General features: G+C 37.7%; 2 protein-coding genes across 3 annotated transcripts in view; one reads left to right on the forward strand and one right to left on the reverse strand.

The window, feature by feature from the left end:
- Positions 1–5,484: 5,484 nt before the first annotated feature.
- On the reverse strand, positions 5,485–14,112 carry DTD2 (D-aminoacyl-tRNA deacylase 2). Its single transcript, XM_082618602.1, has 3 exons — positions 13,887–14,112; positions 10,272–10,341; positions 5,485–6,619 (listed from the first exon to the last, which is right to left on the reverse strand). The coding sequence occupies exons 1-3, from the start codon at positions 13,995–13,997 to the stop codon at positions 6,294–6,296; spliced, it is 507 nt and encodes a 168-aa protein (XP_082474728.1). The 5' UTR covers positions 13,998–14,112; the 3' UTR covers positions 5,485–6,293.
- Positions 13,479–15,722, forward strand: part of NUBPL (NUBP iron-sulfur cluster assembly factor, mitochondrial) — a 347,659-nt gene continuing 345,415 nt past the window's right edge. For both annotated transcript variants that reach the window (XM_082618598.1, XM_082618600.1), the window contains exon 1: positions 13,479–13,831. The gene's annotated coding sequence lies outside the window, so the exon portion shown is untranslated. The remainder of the gene's footprint in view (positions 13,832–15,722) is intronic.

The raw sequence follows: 15,722 nt of genomic DNA on the forward strand, positions 1-15,722 counted from the left end.
TGCAAAAAATTCATTCATATGGAAAAGTCCAGTAAAAAGAAGTGGGATAATATTTATCATGAAGTTGGCTATTTGTGATGCATTCCACAGAACTGCTTTATTTTGTAATTAAATACAGAAGGGTCTTAAAGCTTGTATCAAAATTAATATTTATGAATAAAATAAAGACTTTTATCTTTGATTCACAAAAAGTTTATTTTAAAAAGGACTCAAATACAGGTTTTCTTAAATGAAATTTGTTTTTTTTCCTTCTGTGTTTTAAGAATGGCTTGCTTCTTGTAATCTTTCTTAGGTACATAAATACAGTTATACTATATTAGAAAGATAATATAGAGTAAGTCTTAAGAGAATGTAAAGTGATCACCCTTGTTGAAATAAACAAAATCCAACTGAGTAAATTGAAGATATAATTGACTCTATTAGGAAATTCACGAATCAGGCAACATCCCATCTAGCAACTTTTCAGGCGCTGTGAGGGGTTGTACAAAATGGAAGGATTTTATAGGAAGAAGGGTGGGGCAAAGTAGCTATTAGCAAAAGAAAAGAAAGGACTATTTTTAGGCCAGAACATCTTTGGGGGGGGGGAAAGGGTGAAGGGAAAGGCAAGGGTTTTATTATATAGATGGCTTCTTTTTCTGGAGGCTGGAGAAAACCCACGTGGTAGATTACCTAATTGGTGCTGACCAAAAAATTCCAGACTGGTTAAGACTACATTTCTGAGGGAACCCTCCTACACTGTTGGTAGGAATGTAAGTTGGTACAGCCACTATGGAAAACAGTACGGAGGTTACTCAGAAAACTAAAAATAGAATTACTATATGATTCAGCAATTCCACTCCTGGGCATATATCCAGACAAAACTCTAATCCAAAAAGATACATGCACCCCTATGTTCATGGCAGCACTATTCACAATAGCCAAGACATGGAAAAAACCTAAATGTCCATTGACAGATAAATGGATAAAGAAGATGTGGTACATTTATACAATGGAATACTACTCAGCCATAAAAAAGAATGAAATAATACCATTTACAGCAACATGGATGCAACTAGAGATTATTATACTAAGTGAAGTAAGTCAGAAAGAGAAAGACAAATACCATATGACATCACTTATATGTGGAATCTAAAATATGACACAAATGAACCTATCTATGAAACAAGAACAGCCTCATGGACATAGAGAACAGTCTTGTAGTTGCCAAGGGGGAGGGGGTTGGGGGAGGGATGGAGTAGGAGGTCGGAATTAGCAGATGTAAGCTATTATATACAGAATGGATAAACAACAAGGTCCTACTGTATAGCACAGAGAATTATACTCAATATCCTATGATAAACCATAATGGAAAAAAATATAAATATATATAACTGAATCACTTTGCTGTACAGCAGAAATTAACTGCTACAATTGTGCTACAATTTCACAACATTGTAAGTCAACTATACTTCGGTAAAAAAAAAAAAACACTACGTTTCTGGTGAAGGTTGAAACTGCAATTAGGTTAGATCTTAAATCTAGGTTTGGTATCATGGGCCTTAGCACAAGTGATACCATTTTTGGCCTGTGGTTTTTCTCTTTAACACACTGATGTAATAAACTAACAAAGTAGAAATAGCAATGCCCACAATTGTGTTGAATCTCAAAAATCTGTTTTAGTTTGTCTTTTAACTTTTCTGGTGTTATCTATCGTATTAAAGAAAGGGGTAGCAGTATTAAACTTGCTTCCTGCACATTCCAACCTCTTTATTCCTTAATGACAAAGAAATCTATGTGTGAAATACTGGTAAAACCGAACCAAAATCAAGAGTATTCTAGCCACTGACGAATCTCCATGTTAATTCAGGTAACATTTACTGTGAATTATTGAGCACGGACAACACGGTGCTAAGGAAATACTGTGGAGATTTAAAGAAAAATTATATTACACTATGTGTGCTCACTGTCATATTGTCTCTGCCCAATATTGTTTATACTCTTGTAGTTAGGACATATAAGCATAAAAAAAAAAAGGTGAAGTACTCAATCTCATAAGACACATTACAAGTGTCAACAGTGGGACAACCATAATGCCCAGGGAGGTAGAGGCAGGAGAAATTACTGTGAGGTCAGAAGAGATTGACTTGAGCTAGATATTGAATGATGGATTTAGAGGAGAGCAGAAGACAACTCTGCTTGTCTTCTGAAGAAGAGTGAGCATGGTCTAAGAAGGGTATAAAAAGAGCTATCCTGGAGAATTTCTATCGGGGAGTAGAGGGAGAAAAGGTTAGAAAGTCAACCTGGAGCCAGATTATGAAATTGTAATATCTGCTTTAGAAGTGTGGGCTTCATTCGAATAACAGTGGTTCTGAGATTCCAGTATATACAAGAATCACCTGGGGGAGATAGGTGACTAGATAGTCTTTGTGTTGTCCCATTTTTCTTCAGTATTTGGCACTGTTTACACCTTGAAAACTATCTTGTTAACAATACATTTTCTGGTTCTCTCTGACTCTTTGATCTCTATTCTATCCTCTGGCCTCTCATATGTTGCCTTTTATGTTTTCTCAGGATTCTGACTTTGGACCTCTACATTTCTTCCTTCATTTCATTCACTCCTAACGAGTAAGGAGAACCTTCATGCCAATCTCAGAAGTTTAGACTTTGTCCTGTAGATAAAAAAATAGTTATAAAAGTTTCTAAACAGTGGAATATCATACAGAAAGGAATTTTCTAGAAACATTACCTTGGAGATGGTCTGCAAAAAAGGATTAGAGGTAGGAGAAATAGGAGGAAGGGAGAATAATTAGACTATCAAAATAAACAGACATTTAAAGTCATCATCAAAGTGTGGCTTCAGAATGAAAATGTTAGTTTTCTAATAGTTCTTCCCTTTCAGAAAGTAGTCTTACTTCAATAAATTAATAGATAAAGCACTTCTAGAAATACTAGCTTCACTATCATGTGAGGTTTTTTTGTGTGTGTGTGGTACGCGGGCCTCTCACTGTGTGGCCTCTCCTGCTGCGGAGCACAGGATCCGGACGCGCAGGCTCAGCGGCCATGGCTCACGGGCCCAGCCACTCCACGGCATGTGGGATCCTCCCGGACCGGGGCACGAACCCATGTCCCTTGCATTGGCAGGCGAACTCTCAACCACTGTGCCACCAGGGAAGCCCTATCGTGTGAGTTTTTAAGAAATAACTATAATGTAACAAATCAAGTCTTCTGCAATGTTAATCATAGATAATAAAAGTTTGACATGTCATCATTCTAACACCAATGTGAGTTATCCTCAAAAACAAGTGGCATAGGATTCTATACTATTTGATCCTTATATCTGATAAGCTTAGGTCTTTCATTATGGAGTCAATAAATCATTAATACAGATATTACTCATAAATGTCAATGCCTTCTTATGACTTGAAGAAATGTAAAAGTGTTTGATTTACCTAGTATGAGTATATTCAAGATAAATTCATATTCATTGGTAGTCCATGTCTTACACACAGTATTTTATATAATTGAATCCATGAAGTTTGCCAAATGCACAGATAAAATAGTATTTAGGAATGATATTCTAAGTGCAGTAATTTAGACAGAGAAAGACAGATATCATGTATCACTTGTTATCTAAAAAAATGATACAAATGAACTTATTTACAAAACAGAAACAAACTCACAGACATAGAAAACAAATTTATGGTTACCAAAGGGGAAAGGGGAGGGAGGGACAAACTAGGAATTTGGGATTAATAGATACAAACTACTATATATAAAATACACAAACAACAAGGTCCTACTGTATAGCACAGGAAACTATACTCAGTAAAAGGGAAAAGAACCTGAAAAAGTGTATATATATATATATATATATATATATATATATATATATATATACTGAATCACTTTGCTGTACACCTGAAACACAACATTGTAAATCAACTATACTTCCATTAAAAGAAAGAAATGATACTCTAATTTAAACATTCTAGAATCTTTGAAAAACAGAGGCAGAAGGCACCAAAATTAAGTGTAACCCTACCGTCACCTAATTTAGTACATAAAACAATTTATTGGCTGTTCTTTCTCAAGTGATCCACACTGGGAGATGCTAAGCCTTTATGAAGATCAATTTTCACTCTCACTACAAGAAAAGTCAGGGGGATAGAAATTATTACTCCCTAATGTGTGATCTTGGGAAAATTATTTAAGCATTTTCTTACTTTCCACAGCATTATTGTCACTATATACTGTGAAGATAAAATTAGGTATCTGTTGAAGGTTCTTTGAGCACCTTGGGCCAGGAGAGCTGCAGAAAGCCAAGGTGTAGTTATTTTCCTATCTACTATTTCTCTTGCCTTTTCCCTCTTGTTCTAGCCTCTTTGGAAATGAAACAAACTTGGCTGTCATCTTCTGTTTAATAATTCTTCATGTAGTTGAAATTGCTATTCTCCACAAGTACCTCAAGCAAATTTCTTCTTAAGAATTGCCTGAACTATAAAATAGCAATCTAGGGCTGTGAGTCAGCATTTCACCCACACACATCAAAATGATTTAAAATAGGTAACACATAATCTTTTTGAAAGACATATAAACCTCCTTGGAGAAGCTTTGAGAAAATTGGAGTTTGAAAGTTTATGAATAGTTTATTACATTTCAATAAGTGTATTGCGAATCAATAAAGCAAAAGTTAAGGACAAATGAGCTCACTACCAAGTCAGTTATTGATCCTTAAGTTCCAAAATAGAATAGTACAGGAAGGATATAGAGAAAATAGGACTTTTTGTAATAACAGAAACTTTAAGTATCTTAGGAACATAAACCTAAAGAAATTATAAGACACAAAGAATTTTCAACAGCTATTTAAGATGTTTCTTCAAGTCAATTTTTTCATCTTTTTGATAATTAGAAACACTATTTCATTTTTACTCTTTAAAATATTAAATCAAGTCAAAGGAGTTTGTAAAAAATGAATATTACCTTTTATTGATTCATTTATTCTTTCAATTTCTTGTATATCTTCCTCTCTTGGCTTTGAAAAGTCTACCTTATTAGATGTTTATCTTATATGACTGTCTTAGCTTGGGCTGTTAGAACAAAATACCATAGACTTATGGTGGCTTAAGCAACAGAAATTTATTTTCTTATAGCTCTGGAGGCTAGAAGTTCAAGATCAGGGTGCCAGCATGGTTTCTGGTAAGGGTTCTCTTCCTGGCTTGTAAATGGCTCCCTTCTCACTGCATTCTCACATGGTGGGCAGAGAAAGGGTGAGCAAGCTCTCTGGTGTCTCTTCTTATGAGGACACTAATCCCATCATAAGGGCCCCACTCTCATGCTCTATCAACCCTGATTACTTTTCAAAGGCCCCATGTGCAAATACTATCACATTGGGGGACTTCAACATACGAATTCTGGGGTGGGGGGAGGACACAGAAATACAGTAATAGAAAAAATAATACTGGCTCCAAATCATTAAGTTGATAAAATGGAAATGAACAAGTCAACTTGTTTTCAAATCATTCCAGTAGAAAGCTTCCCTTTTTATTCCTTTTATTCCTTTTATAGCAATCTAAACCAACAAAAAAGGAACTTCCTAAAAAAATTTATGAACATTAATTTAATGAAACAGTAACTTTTAAAAACCAAAGACAGAAAATGCAACACACATTGTTTTGGTAAAAAACTGAGAAACAGAATATTAAGCCATTAGTATATTAAATAAAAACAACTTTTAGTCCCCCATACCTTATTGCTATATCAACTAAAGATTCTTAAAATAATTTAAAGCACTTGGATGTCCTTGGAAAATAATATTAAAATGTCCAATAACATTTCTGTATTACATTTTCATAGATATTATTAGAAGGAATAGTAAATTGCATATTCTTTCATTCAAAATATGGAAATCTGAAATACTAAAACAAAATTGACAAAATTATAATCGTAACACAAATAGTGATTTTTACTACATATTACATACATTTGAGGGTATAAGAAACATTTTTCTTGATTACACAAAATGCTTAATTGCAAAATGCTTAAATACAGCTCTCTAAGAACATTTCCATGTTCTTATCAATGACCATAAAGCGAATACAAGGCATTTTTCAAAATTCTGAGTGTGAGTTTAGGGGAAAGCAGGATGGAAGGTGACTGAGATCCAGAGTTTAGGTGACGTGGCAAGGTCGTCCAAGTAGCAGGCTGCAGAGTTATGGAGGGGACCCAGGATTTTCTTGTCTAAAAATGCTGCAGATTAGTGTACTCAAGCAGAAGGGGGAGAGAATCTAATTACAACTGTAGAAACTTTTAATTTTTCAAAACTCAATTAGGTGTGTGTATGGTCCATTGGTGTCGAGCTTTAACACCTGCCTGTTGCCGTAAGTGCCATGTTCCACCACAACCCCAGCTTCGGCACACTTGCTGTTAGCAGCTAATTCTTTTTTACAGAGAGTCACAAATTGGGAATAAAGTTCTAACCCCTCTTCTTTTCCAGAGTTAGAGTGATACTGCATGCTTCTTCCTTTTACTCTCCCCCCAAGGGTGGCTTGAGGGATGATAAGAATGTTGCCAGGTAGATCCAATACAGAGACACGCTTGCCATTTTCTGTTTCACTTAATTTCACATTTAACAGTGTATTAACTGGGTAGGGAAGAAAGGAGAACATTTTGAGGTAGAAAACAAACATGAAGAAAACCAACAATCTTCTAGTCAGCAAACCTCATGTTTAAAATCCAGTTTGTCAGCTCATGTTTTTAACCCAAATTTTCTATCTAGATTTTTAAAACTGCTTCAGTAAGCTAAATGATCTAAGCATGAAAAACAAGGAAAATTTCATGCAGAAAATGGCATGATGTTTTAAATGTGACTTGGCAGTTAGGATCTCCTAACAATAAGATCATCCAGAATGGACTAAAGAATTAACTGTATACTGGAACTTCAAGATATTGTTGCCCTGGGGGATACATGAAAAGATTTTGCCTTTTTGTTCCTTTTTATATTTCAAAACAAATCCCACTGGGAAAAAAAAACATGACAGATCCTCCACACACTTATTCTACTTTATAACATAGAACATTAAATAAAAACCTTTGTGCATTTATTATTTTAAACTTAGTTGCCTAGAATTCTAAGCTGAGACAAAGGTTCCAGGTTCAATCCTGTTATAAACTAGCAGATTTTGCAGTTCTATAACCTCGAAGACATTATTAACAAAGACTAATCATTTTACAAACATCACCAGTGTGAGAAGGATAAAGGTGAAAGCAAGAACCATCAGAAATTCATTGTCAACTGGGAAAGTAAATCCAAAGGTATAGAGTTACTGGCATTATCTTCATATACATACAGGAAAATATTGTATTATTATTTTTATGACACACAAGTATACTCATAGCTAATAAGAAGTGTCAAAATAACCATAAATATCCATGTGTAACTAAAAAATCTAAACTTAGAAAACCTTTACATTTCAACATTAGCCATTTTCAAAACAATAAGCAAAAGAAATGCCTAATATAAACACCCTTAGGGTCTTTCTACCTCTATAAAGGGTATAAATAACTTCTGCTTGTAAAGAATAGTCCTGAGAGGACACAAACGGTAAAAGAACTATTGAAACCTCACACTCCTGTGTGAATAATCAGGCTTGAAAAGGTATGCTTTCTGGTGGGGTAGTCAATGGTTTCAACTATTAGAGAGCCTGTAGTAAATATCAGCAAGGATTCAGTACAGTGGCCCCACTCTACAAATCAAGGAATTAACCTGGTGAAAACCTGCTAAGGTGAACACCCAAATGAATTCCTAAGCTCTGCATTAAGCACTATCAGTTTTCATTTAACTAATGCCTATTTTAAAATACCTCTAGGGACTTCCCTGGTGGCGCAGTGCTTAAGAATCCGCCTGCCAATGCAAGGGACATGGGTTCGATCCCTGGTCTGAGAAGATCCCACATGCCGCAGAGCAACTAAGCCTGAGCGCCACAACTACTGAGCCTCTGCTCTAGAGCCTGCGAGTCACAACTACTGAGCCCACGTGTCGCAACTACTGAAGCCCACACACCTAGAACATCTGCAACAAGAGAAGCCACTGCAGCGAGAAGCCTGCACACTGCAACGAAGAGTAGCCTCTGCTCACCACAATTAGAGAAAGCCCGCGCATAGCAATGAAGACCCTACACAACCAAAAATAAATAAATAAAAAACTCTAATTTTCTCTATTACAAATAGAACTTTGCTATATAGCCTGCAGTCCTATTGATTGCTTCTAAGAAAACTATAATTCTCCGGAGCATTTCATTCCACGTAAATCACTATCCAGCTATCCAGGCCTCAGGCTAGTGACAGACTAAGGAGGCAGTTTTGAAATAACAGGCCAGAGAGGTAAGTAAAATTTATTATACTTCCACACACTTCCCTCTACTGGATCTAACTGAGAATTCAATTAATGCTGTTGGTATACAAATATCAGTATGTAGAAGTAAATATAATACAAATACAAATGTCAGTAAGTAGAATTAAAATGAGACAATGAATTAATGGCATCTTGGAAACTCAAAGATCCTAAGACAGGTTGTTGATCAAATATCTCTAATGATGTAAATGGGAAGTTAAGTTTTGACAGGGCCCTGGATCTCTGTCCAATTATACTGAAGATGAATTGAGGAAGATTCTGCACATCTATACATGAGCCATGCTATTTCAGACTTTATGGATATAACTGGCTGTTATGTTCCCAAGGGCTACATGACTTGATTGGAAAGATCTGAAGCCATGTAATAAGTATGAGGTCGGGTTTAAGAGAATCCCATCACACTGGCTTACTTTGCCTCCTGGAACAGAGGGAAGTACAGGCTACTACTATCAATAATAGACGGACTTATTTTGCTTACAACTCACACCAGTAGAATGTGATTCTTAGAGTCACAGTTCTTTACTGAGAATCATGATATATAAAAGCTTTGTGTTAGACTATCCACTAGAAGAGTTAAGGTGGACTTCCTCAGTGTTTTTACTTGGCCACAATTTGGCCAAAAATGCTCTTCCTGTTTTTGAAGATTTCTACTATATACTTTTCATGGTCAAGAAAGCTTTAATTCAAGGCAAAAACAGAATGTCCAATGTCCAAGCATTAAGTCCTGGCAATAACCCTCTGTAACGGGAGACCTCATTTCATTTTCTCTTTAAACCCTTTAAAGCTCCATATTATCCTTCAGATTCAAATTTCAAACTATTACAGTTACTTGCTTTCCATCCTCACCTATTGCAGTCCCTTCTCAAGTCTAGTTTTCATCCTCTGACAAAGTTGTTAAACATGTTTGATGTCTCAGCATAAAATCCCCTCTAGAAGCTTTAGCCCTTTGTCCAAGCTGTTCCTCACTGGGCTATTTACGCTTGAGTTCCACTACTTAAAGCTCTTCTAGGTTAACTTCCGCCTGCTTCAACTACCCATCTGTATAATTTATATTTATTAATCCAACTAATGGGTACTGCCTTTACTAATGAAGAGAATATAACCTGTCCCCAACCTTAGGGACAGCTTGACTATTTCAGGCTTCTTTTTTTTGTACATAATTATTCTATCAAATACTGTCTTGAGATAGTATATGATTTGATTTGGTAGATCTGAACCTATGTAATTATCACAAGGAATGTTCAGTGATATAGACTATCGAGGACACTGGAAAGCTGCAGGCAGGTACATTATTGTTCAGAGATGCCTGAACACTGACTCTTTCTCTGCCTGCAGAGGAGGTGTGGTTGTGATGACACTGAGCTTGGTTTAATAATCATCTTTATACACATTTCCTACAAAGAAGTGCATAAATGGTTAATGTGAATTCTTCTATAATAATGATATAAGCCTGATCTTCACAGATTTGATGGGAACCACATGTTGTACATACAGTGTCACCTCTGTGCCCGTTAGGGACTCTGAGAGATAAGGAAACTATATTAAGAAATGCAGCATCTATTTCTCCCTATGTGGCCACCCTGCTTCCAACAAGTTTCTGTATCCTCGGCTGAATCTCAGTGTGTTGTCTGTGTGTGTACACTCTTCTAAACCAATCTATAAACGATCTGGAATGCTGCAGATATTTTAAAAGAATTCTATCACACTTGCTTACATTAAGCTTTGGAAAAGGCAAATAGCTAAAGTCAACAACAGTACACAGAGTTAAGTCATTTATAACTTACATACCAGTACAATTTAAGATTGTGCTTTTTTCCCCTTCTGATTCATCTATCTATTGCTAGTCACTCTCACTCTTAAAAAAGAAACATCAAACACATACCCATTTTGGGAAGAAGCTCTTTATCAGCTCCCTTGAAAAAGCACAGGTAGATCACTAATCCTCTCTGGACCTATGAGAAACCACAATAAATTCAGATTAGAAAGAAGCTTCTATATATAGAGGTAAATGAATAAAATTTCACAACTTTTATAGATAAAAGGTTAAATGCGAAAGAAGAGGAATAACTTTTTATAATAGACTTAATTTCCTAAATATGTGAGAAAATAAAATCTTTTTCAATATTCAGTCACCTCAGTGATCATTTCTTTCAAAAATTAAGTTTAAAATACAGCCAAGAGCAGTAAAGACCCCAAGTTATACCTTCAAACATTTACTTCTTTTTTTAAGAAATTAATTAATTTATTTTTGGCTGCGTTGGGTCTTCGTTGCTGCATGTGGGCTTTCTCTAGTTGCAGTGAGTGGGAGCTACTCTTCGTTGTGGTGCGTGGGCTTCTCATTGCGGTGGCTTCTCGTTGTGAAGCACAGGCTCTAGGCTTGTGGGCTGCAGTAGTTGTGGCACGTGGGCTCAACAGTTGTGGCTCGCAGGCTCTAGAGAGCAGGCTCAGTAGCTGTGGCGCACGGGCTTAGTTGCTCCATGGCATGTGGGATCTTCCTGGACCAGGGCTCAAACCCATGTCCCCTGCACTGGCAGGCAGATTCTTAACCACTGTGTCACCAGGGAAGTCCCCAAACATGTACTTCTGATCAAAATCATTAGGACTATGAACTAGCCTCTTCCTAAGTATGGCTGACAGACTTATAAATATTTAGTTTGCAGGGGCCCATTTATTCAACACCAAATGAATTCACATTATATCAGATATGGCTGATGTATAAACAACACTGTAACTGATATGTCTTTTGACATCATCATTCTTTGTTCCTCCTAATCCATTTACTTATAGATAATGAAAATAAGGGTCTGATTCTATTTCAATAAACTCCAAGAAACTGCATTCATATTAAGTTCTACATCAAGAGGTTTTCTGTTATCAGGAATGTAAGCTTATTTATTTTATATAATGACTTGGATAGTTCTTTATTAGCTCTTGTAGGATAGAGACTATATGGAAAAGAGACACTTGACAAATGACTTTGATTTTGCTGCAGTGAATCATTAAATTTTTTATTTTGTAGATTAACCTTCTGAGTCCAACAGCTATTACAAAGATTGAGTTAATATCTGTAAAGTGCTTAGAACAGTGCCTGTCTCATAGTAAGAGCGATACAAGTGCATATTAAGTGACTATGTAAAAAGAAATTTAAGGACTGAAACACAATTTATTTTATATCTTAACTCCCAAAGCACTTTACAGACTGCTTTGTACATGATAGGGACTCTGTTGACTGCATTTAAGTTCTACTGTATATTACAGGCTCTATGTGTTATCTAAATACTCTTGTAAATAAACATAAATGCAGCTGTGCACTCACACCTGATTTACCTGGATAAGAAGTAACTTTTTATAAGTGTAATTGTGCTCTTGAACAAACAAGTGCCTCCAGGGCACACCCATCAGTAAGGAGGTGGCAGGCTGAATAATACAGATATCTGCACCACTGTCACAGCTCTCTACACTGGGATTGTTTCAGCACAGGCCAAAATTTCTCAAACATATTCATATTTGGACACATGCAATGTCAGAATTAAGTAATTGCAGGAATGAACACCTGTTGGGACTTCTCTGATGGCCCAGTGGTTAAGACTCCACCCTTCCATTGCAGGGGTTAGATCCCTGGTCAGGGAACTAAGATCCCACATGCAGCATGGCTTGGCCAAAAACAAACAAGCAAACAAATAAAAAACACTAGTTCTTTCCTTCTACTCACCACACTACCTCTTCATTAAGGTATTTTCTTTTAGTTTATTCCAATAATAGCTCTTAAATTGTGATCTACAAATTCCCCTCCTCAAGTCAGAATCACCTTCCTTGTAGCTGCTTTTGGTATAAATAGAACATTTAAAATATGTAGGAAAGTACACATAATTCTCACTGTAGGTTAAAAATGTTCATCTCCCAGGAAGAAAAACATTAGCCTGTGACAGCAAAGGTCTAAATGAATGAAACCAAAAACATGCAAAGTAACCTTCAAATCAAAAAGTAAACTTAAAAACAATTAAAAATGTTTTTTTTTTTAATTATAACTTTTAGTAATAGAATAGCGGATGCTTGAGAAAGAGGAAAGAATTTACTCTCTAATTACTCGTCAGCTCTTTATACTAATTTAGCCATGTGTGGGAGTGGAAGAGAAAGCATTAAAATAGCTTTTAAAGTTAATAAACACACTGATAGTTTGGAAGGCTGCAATAAACTATCTGTGATTTTGCACAGGGAGATGTGACATGAAGAATATAAAAAGATAAAGAAGCATGGAAGAAATCTAAATGATTAATAGTTTGGGATTTATAGTTCCATGAAGCAAGTATAAAAATAGGCAATTCTTTGGACAGTATGGCAAAAATAATAAAATCTCAAAATAGGGAAGAGAAATTTTTAAGAGACCATAACAAAAGTAAGAAATAAGAAATGAATTTTTGAGAAAGAAAAAGGGAGGGCAAAAATATAGGACTGTTTATGCTTACAAATATTTCCAAATTACCAGGGAGTAACAGATAGTGATTTAAGAATAGTCACCCACATATAGTTCATGGGTAGTATTTAAAATAATAACTAGGATTGTGTTAAGGAGTGCTTGATTTGGGACGGAATTCAGCAGATGAATGAATGATATGCTCCTACATTAAAGTTTCTGAGTACCTCCACCAGTTTTATTTATTATTATTACACATTTTTTTCCTTCATTTCAACTTACTCCAAAAAATAAGTCAGGGGCCTTAAATAAAATTTTGTTTTTGCATGGAATTTTGCATATAGTCAGGCTCTTTTAAAAAGGTAAATATTCAAGCAGAAGGACATCATATTGGTGTAAGTGTTTTAAATTCTTTGGAGGAAATGTGTTTGATAACAATGCAACATTATTATAAAAGTAGTCATCTTTGTTCCTAGCGGGAAATAAGTCAAGTTTTTTAAAAGTTTTTTGAAAAAAGAACTGCTTCATGGGCAATCTCACGTCTGTGCTAACACCTAGCTGCAGTCAACCTAAGAGGGAATTCGACGGGATCCAGAGCACAATTCAAAACAGATCTTGAACGCTTGCAACAAATCTAACCTAGAAGCTCGAACTAGATCAGGACAACTCACCAGCAGCCCGAGCATCGCGCAGGGCGTGGCAAGGCTTTTTGCTCTTTTGAAGCAAGAGGTCTGAGCTACTAGGCCTAACCTGAAGTCCACAGAGCTCAGGTAGGCAAACGGTGAGAGGAAGCTCCCAATTCCCGGGGTGCCAACCAGGGCACACCCTCTTCCTCTCGGAAAATAAGTCCGAGGGAGAAGGGGCCGGGGCCGGTGGTGCAGGACTGAAGAGAGAAGCGACGCCAGGCACGCACTGAGGGTAGCGTTGGGCGGACCGGCCGGGAGTCCCGCCCCGCCCACAGCACGTGCCAGGCGCCACGCGACCGGCTCGGAGGGAGACGCGGGGGCACAAATCGCCGAGACAGTGAGGTAAGAACCGCCCCTGCGCGCCACAGGATAACCGGAGCTGCGGGGCCGACGTTACCTCCACCCACTGGGCCGCGGCGTCCCCTTCGGCGGGGCGTACTTGCAGCCGGGCGTTCAGGAACTGCTGCAGGAGGGCCCGGGCCTGAGGTGGCCGGCCACTTTCAGCCATGGTTCAAGCCCGCGCTGATATCCCCCAGGTTCCAGCCACGCGCCTCACAGGCCCGCCCCCGGCGCTCAGGGAGCATTGGGCGGAGCGCGCGGCGGCGGAGGGTCGTGTTTGTCGCCCGTGGCCCCGCCTCCAGAAGGGCGGGGGCGCTGGCTGGCTTCCGGTGGCCCGGATGTGCGGTCTTAAAAGACTTGTATGTACTAACGCTTACCCCAACCTACATGCAATTTGGTGGAAGGCGCTCAGTGTATGCTTTTTTATTTTTTTCTTTTTTTTTGCGGTACGCGGGCCTCTCACTGTTGTGGTGTCTCCCGTTGCGGAGCACAGGCTCCGGACGCGCAGGCTCAGCGGCCATGGCTCACGGGACCAGCCGCTCCGCGGCATGTGGGATCCTCCCGGGTCTGGGGCACGAACCTGTATCCTCTGCATCGGCAGGCAGACTCTCAACCACTGCGCCACCAGGGAAGCCCTCAGTGTATGCTTTTAAGCGAGTGAAAAGACCCAGTGGTTCTCTTCCCTACATACCTTTTAAAGAGACATTTTTCAGCTCAGAAAGCTTAAGTTTACAGACGTTGAAAATTTTTAAGTCTGCGTAAGTCCATATTATGCCCATTATGAAGAGAGGTAAATAGAATAAGTCAATTGAATCACAAAACAAGCGGAGGTGGAACTGAAAGCTATAAATCTTTCAAAAAAACTCCTTACCACAAATAATAAAACAACGCTGCCTTCTCTATCAAGAATGCTATAAATCATTCTGTTCTCGCAGTTGTGGAAAGGTATTGGTAGGCTACGTGAATACATATTTGGAGATCAATCTTTTAGAGAATATCCTTAGTAAAAATATTCTTATCCAAGAAAGTGTTTGATTTTAATAAATTTTTAAACATGCTACTAATTCAAAAATAAAATGACAGTCTGATGCACATAATGATACTGAATTCTGTGGTGTTTCCTGTAAGTACATATTAGAATGTAAATAAAATTAAACAAGGGCTTGATTTTCTTTCCCACATAACGTATTCCTTGAACCTGCATCAGATTAGCGTTATTTTTCTATGGGCTTGGAGGGTTTAGATGAAGAATAATAGTGTTACCCTGACTGCATTACTCAGGTCATTGATTTGGGCTTGGTTGGCACAATATGCCTATACATCCTGGTCTCTGTTTCAGAAGATGACATCACTGACAGTGTTGCTATCCATACAAAGTAGTGTAACTGAAGAAAATAATCGATGTGTAATGAACGGTCCTTTCTACACAGAATTGAAGCTGCCTGTTTGCTGGTTATCTTGCAGGCTGCCTTTCACTTTTTGTAAAAACAGAAAGCAAAATCTCACATTATCTCTGATTGAGGCATTGCAGGGGTTCCTACATTTGTTGACATTTGTCTGCAAAGCACCGACAAATTGCATTGTTTGCACCTTTATGTCTCTTTTCTCTTTCACTCCCAGACTCAAGTTTTACAGGCTTGAAGGAACTTTGACATAGAGGGCCCTTAGCCTTCACCCAGAATAAGAGAGGACTTCATGTCCATTTGTATACGGGTGTAGGAGATGGGGAGCTCTCTTGAAAATGGTCTGTGGTTCCCAGAAATTTTTCCACAGTGAAGGGACTTTAGCAAATTGAGAACTCCTTCCTGTGAATAGATGGAGTCTGGTTGGTAATGGTTAGCCTCTCAAAAAACACCAATTACTTTAAATCTTCCTGTTAAGTGAGGATCTTATT

This window comes from Mesoplodon mirus, assembly GCF_964341445.2.
Source record: "Mesoplodon mirus genome assembly, chromosome: 4".
Lineage (NCBI taxonomy): Eukaryota > Metazoa > Chordata > Mammalia > Artiodactyla > Ziphiidae > Mesoplodon > Mesoplodon mirus.